Consider the following 6,087-nt stretch of genomic DNA (forward strand, 5'->3'; position numbering starts at 1 on the left):
GCTCAAATTTAAAAACATAAAATGTATGATGCGATTTGGTCATGTTTCTAGTGTAAGTACAATCAGTTCTCGGGAGAAGGGCATTACTTGGTGCAGAGTACAAGCTGAGTCACTTGCATTGGAAGTTAGCTGAGTTGTTAAGATTCAGTTAGTTGGCATGTAAGATATTGCATACCGAACCACGACAGCCAACACCCAAGATATTGCATACCGAACCACGTAAAATTCTCGTGTGATCATCTTCTTCATTTCATGCATGTTTGCTGCGTGTGAGCTTTAGTGATTCGTTATATGTTTACAAATCCATACTCTAAAATTCAAGATTCATAAAGCATTCAAATACTGAGTTCTTAATATTTAAAGAGTTTGATTCATTCTTTAGGTTAAAAGCATAACAAGTGGTATCAGAGCTTTGGTGAATTTCAAGAATGGTGACGACGACGAAATTAGAGATCGATAAATTCATAGGAAAAAATGACTTTAGCCTTTGGAGAATCAAGATGAAAGTTCTGTTGGTGCATCAAGGAATCATAGATGCGATAAACAAAAAATCTATATCTGCCAGCATTGATTCGAAGAAACTTGCGGGAATTGATTCAAAGGCGCATAGTGCAATCCTGTTGTGTTTGGGTGATGAAGTCTTGCGTGAGGTTGGTGAGGAAGGAACGACAATGGATGTCTGGAACAAGCTTGAAGGTTTGTATCTCAAGAAGTCATTGGAGAATATATTGTATCTCAAGAATTCATTGTATTAGATCCACATGGAAGATGGAAATGACTTGAGGAAACATGTAGATGATTTTAATAAGATCATTCTGGATCTTAAGAATATAGAGATTAAAATCGAAGAGGAAGATCAAGCCATTCTGCTACTGAGTTTTTTGCCTAAGCCGTATGAACACTTTATTGACACTATGTTATATGGGAAACAAACTTTGACAATGGAAGAAGTGAAATCTTCGCTCATGTCCAAGGAGTTGCAGAGGAACCATGTGATCAAAGAAGAGAGTAGTGGAGAAGGGTTGATGATCAGAGAAAGGAGTACAAGAAGATATTTCAGAGCTGATTCAAAAAGATAATCAAGACACAATAGAAGCAGATCACACTCAAATTTCAAAGGAAAGCTGAGATGTTTTATGTCACAAAGAAGAACATTTCAAAAGAAATTGTCCTGATAGAAACAAGAAAGAACAAAAGAATCTGGAGATGCCTCAGTAGCAAGTGATGGATATGAATCATCAGATGTCCTAATATCTGCAATTACTGAATCCAATGAAAATTGGATCATGGATTCAGGTTGTTCTTTCCATATGAGCCCACACAGAAACTACTTCCATGATTTAAAAGAATTTGAAGGTGTATCAGTGTTGCTTGGAAATAATAAAGCTTGCAAAGTTGTGGGGATCGACAACATCAAATTGAAACTTGATGATGATTGTGAGAGGCTACTTTATTCTGTAAGATACATTTCAGAATTAAAAATTAATCTCATATCGGTTGGAATGCTAGACTCGTATGGTCTACATGTTAAAATTGAGAATGGAGTTATGAGGTATTAAAGGGATCCATGGTTATAATGAAGGGAACAAAATAACATGGAATTTATACACTACAAGGGAAAACTGTAGTTGGTTCATTAGATTTCACATCAGATGTGAGTGATAAAGTACAGTTATGGCATCAAAGGCTTGCACAAGTAAGTGAAAGAGGTCTTCAAGAATTAAATAAACAAGGGCTCTTATGCAATGATACTATTGGTAAACTTGTTTATATGAAGAGTGTGTACTTGGAAAGTCCACTAGAGTGAAGTTTAAATCTACAAATATGAAAAAAAAAATCCATCTTGGACTAAATTCACTCAGACAATTCTAAGAACCAAAGATCAAGACTTTCAAACCTTCAAATAATGGAAGTCATTGGTTGAAACTCAGATAGGACAGAAGGTCAAGAAACTGAGGACTGACAATGTCCTTGAGTTTTGCTCAGAAAGGTTCAATCAGTTTTGTAAAGATGAAGGTATTTCAAGGCATTTGACAGTGGCAGGGAATCCTCATCACAATGGACTTGCTGAAAGAATGAATATGACCATTCTTGAAAGAGTAAGGTGCACGTTGTCAAATGCATCCCTTCCACCAATATTCTGGGTAGAGGAAACCAAAATAGCAGCCTATATTATCAAAAGATGTCATTCAACAACAATAAGCTTAAAAAATCCTCAAAAGATGTGGACTGGGAAAGCACCAGATCACTCAAACCTTAAGATTTTTGGTTGCACAACTTATGCTCATGTCAGACAATATAAGATTCATCCAAGAGCTAAGAAATGCATCTTCTTGGGTAACCTTGATGGTGTTAAAGGTTACAGGCTATGGTGTATATAACCAGGAAGTGAAAAATGCATGATAAGCAGAAAATGTTGTCTTTAATGAAGAAGAATTTTCATTTAAGAAATCAGATGTATCAAGGAATAAAACAGGAACTTCTGGGAATAGGCTACAAATGGAAATGGACTCAGGTTTTTCTTTAGATAACTACAGTCAAGAAAAAAAGTAAGGAGACACGTGAATCTTCATCAAGTGATCAAGATCAAGTCACTAAAGATCAGTGTGACTATCAGCTCACAAGAGACATACCAAGGAGGACTATTAAAGCTCCTCAAAAACTAGGCTATGAAGATCTGCTAGCTTATGCCTTTGTGACAGCTAGTGATCTTGATGAGGTGGAGCCATTGGATTTTGAACAAGCTATGAACATCAAAGAAAGTTCAAAATGGCTTAAAGCAATGAAAGAAGAAATGTCTTCCTTGGATAAAAACAGAACCTGAAGTCTAGCTTGTTAGGAATCAAACCAGAAATTTAATATTTCAAGAATTACCAAACAAGTAAGAACACAATCCCAAAAATAGATGAACCCAACGCACGCAGATCAAACTCAACACTCACGCAAAAGCAAATAAACGACGCAAGTATTTACGTGGTTCGGCAAGGAATTTGCCTACGTCCACGGGACAGCAACACAACCACTTTATTAATCACCAACAAAACAAATCCAAGCTCAAGAACAGAGCTTATTACATAGATAGACCAGAAAACTATTAATGCTAGATATAGACACGATTCAAGCTTTAAATCCTTGAATCTTCCCGTCACAATCTGCGCCCAAGTTTTCTCCTCCGAAATCTCTCTTTTCTCCTCTTTTAATATATTCTGAAGAATTTGATTTTTTGTTATGTTCATTGTGGCCAGCTTCCATCTGCTTATATAGAGAATTAAACCGACTTTCATCTTGGGCTTTAGGTCAACACCAACTTACGGCCCAATTATAAATTCAACATGGTCAAACTCGATAAGCCTTCATTCATCAGTTTGATTTGCTCTTGTACTTAGATCTTCTTTGATCTGCCTTCAAGCTTATGGCTTCTCGGACACTTCATCTGACTTCTAACCAAGTCACAGTACTCGAGCAATCGACCTGCATGAACTCATCCGAAGACTAATCTAACCATCACTTCGATCTGATCTCAGTATTCGATCTGCACCATGAATTCATCTAATCACTGAACTCATTTGATCTGTACTATTTGATCTGATCTCTTCTCTATTCTTATTCAATCTGATAGTAGCGTATTTCAACAATCTCCACCTTGATTCTTTCAGGTTGAATGATGCTCTCCATCCTAGCCTCCTTGGCTAATTTCCAATCACCGCATTGACTAAGTCCAAACATTTCTTGAACTTAGCATACGACAGTGATTTTGTCATAATATCTGCAGGGTTTTCTTCTGATGCTATCTTCACGATGATTACATCTCCTTTGTCAATTACATCTCTGACAAAATGCATCTTCATATCTATGTGTTTCGATCGTTCATGATAGACTTGGTGTTTCGTCAAGTTTATTGCACTTTGGTTGTCACAGTGTACTACAACTTGATATTGTTTCACACCAAGCTCTGCTATTATCCCCTTTAACCACAATCATTCCTTTATGGCCTCCGTAAAAGCTATGAATTCTGCCTCAGTGGTAGAAAGGGCAACCACTGACTGTAAATTTTACTTACAATTGATCGTTGTGCCAACACATATCCAGTCAATGACTTTCTCGTGTCTAAGTTCCCAGAAAAATCTGAATCCACATATCCAACTACTAGATCAATCTCATCTTGCTGTTTTTCAAAATTCAACCCCAGCCCAGCAGTATTTATGAGATATCAGAGAACCCATTTTAGAGCTTCCCAATGATATGTACCCGGATTAGCCATAAATCTTGACACAACGCTGATTGCGTATGCCAGATCAGGCCTACTACACAAAATTCCATATATGAAACTCCCCACTCCACTAGCATATGGAATACTAGCCATCTTCATCTTGTCTTCCTCACTTTTAGGTGACTGATTCACAGATAGCTTCAAATGATGTCCCAGAGGGGTTAATACATATTTTGCATGATTCATGTTATACCTCAGAACAACCTTCGTCAAATAGTTCTTCTGACTCAGATGAATCTCTTTCCTTTTTCTGTTTCTCATTATGTCCATGCCCAAAATTCTCTTCGCTTCTCCCAGATCTTTCATCTCAAACTCTGAGTTGATCTGCTGTTTCAAGGATGATATCTCTGTCCTAATTTTACTTGCAATCAAAATATCATCAACGTAAATCAGTAGGTATAAGATAACCTGCCCTTCATCCTTCTTCAGATAGAAACATCTGTCATATTGGCTTCTCACAAAACCAATACCAATCATGAACTCATCAAACCTCCTGTTCCATTGCCTTGGACTCTTCTTTAGCCCATACAATGATTTTCTCAGTAAGCAGACCTTGTTCTGTGTTTTCTGATATATGAAGCCCTTGGGTTGTTCCATATAAATATTTTCTTCCAGGTCACCGTGTAGAAACGCAGTTTTCACATCCATCTGCTCAAGCTCCAAGTCGAGCTGGTTCACCAATGCTAACATAATCCGGATGGAACAATGTTTGCCACTGGAGAATAGATTTCATTAAAATTTACTCCTTCTACTTGACCAAAACCCTTTGCAACCAATCTGGATTTATACTTGATTTGATCTGTACCAGGAGTTCCTTCCTTCTTTTTATAGATCCACTTGCATCCCAATGTCTTCTGATGCTTAGGTCTGTCTACTAGTGTCCAGATTTGATTTTTCTCAAGTGAGTACATATCTTCATTCATAGCTTCAATCCAATTGTTTTTATGTTTACTCGTCATAGCTTCATCATAATTATTTGGCTCTGAATACTCCACCTCCTCAGCTACTGTAAGTGCATACCAACCTAGATCTCAGCTTCACAAAACCTCTTAGGAGCTCTGATCTCCCTTCTGGTTCTGTCCCTTGCAAGATTATAAGTACTCAAATCCTCGATTTGATCTCTTGTTGTCACATTATCATCTTTCATCTCATCTGACCCTTCATCTAGCACAGGAGACTCCACCTCAATCGGTAGTTTATCATTCACACTGATCTGATTGTCCTTTCCATCTGTATTCATTTTATATCCCAGTTTGGATTCATTAAACTTTACATCCCTGGTGTTGAAGAACTTTGGACCTCTTGATTCCATTTTCCAAATTTTATAACCCTTCACACTATCCAGATACCCAATGAATATACATCTGACTGCCCTTGCTTCCAACTTGTCCTATTTCAGATGAGCATATGCAAGACATCCGAATACCCTCAAGTTTGAATAGTCTGCGGGTGTTCCACTCCACTTTTCCATTGGTGTCTTGAAATCAATCGCACTAGATGGGCACCTATTGACCAAATAGCACGTAGTAGATAATTCTTCTCCCCATAAAGACTTAGGAAGAGAAGTATTGATCAACATAGATCTGACCCTTTCCAGAAGAGTTCTGTTCATTCTCTCTGCTAGGCCATTTTGCTATGGTGTTCCTACCACTGTTCTGAATCTGGTAATGCCTTTCTCCTTATATAACTTCTCAAACTTATCTAATAAGTATTTCAGCCCATTATATGTTCTCAGGTGTTTAACTCTTTGATCAATCTTGTTCTCAACTGCCAGCAGCCATTCTCTGAACTTGTCATATGCTTCATCCTTAGTCTTT

General features: G+C 37.5%; 1 protein-coding gene across 1 annotated transcript; it reads left to right on the forward strand.

Moving 5' to 3' along the window:
- The first annotated feature begins 428 nt into the window (after positions 1-428).
- Positions 429-2,824, forward strand: LOC140874225 (uncharacterized). The gene is made up of 5 exons (XM_073277509.1): positions 429-650; positions 756-1,041; positions 1,297-1,457; positions 1,932-2,358; positions 2,538-2,824. The coding sequence occupies exons 1-5, from the start codon at positions 429-431 to the stop codon at positions 2,822-2,824; spliced, it is 1,383 nt and encodes a 460-aa protein (XP_073133610.1).
- Positions 2,825-6,087: the final 3,263 nt, after the last annotated feature.

The sequence above is a fragment of the Henckelia pumila genome, chromosome 1 (genome assembly GCF_033568475.1).
Source record: "Henckelia pumila isolate YLH828 chromosome 1, ASM3356847v2, whole genome shotgun sequence".
NCBI classification, from domain to species: Eukaryota; Viridiplantae; Streptophyta; class Magnoliopsida; order Lamiales; family Gesneriaceae; genus Henckelia; species Henckelia pumila.

Coding starts and splice junctions, on each gene's coding strand:
- LOC140874225 (XM_073277509.1), top strand. CDS start 429: ATGGTGACGACGACGAAATTAGAGATCGATAAATTCATAGGAAAAAAT. Junction 1,042..1,296: donor GTTGATGATCAGAGAAAGGA/GTACAAGAAGAT, acceptor TCATGGATTCAG/GTTGTTCTTTCCATATGAGC. Junction 2,359..2,537: donor TAACCTTGATGGTGTTAAAG/GTTACAGGCTAT, acceptor AGATAACTACAG/TCAAGAAAAAAAGTAAGGAG.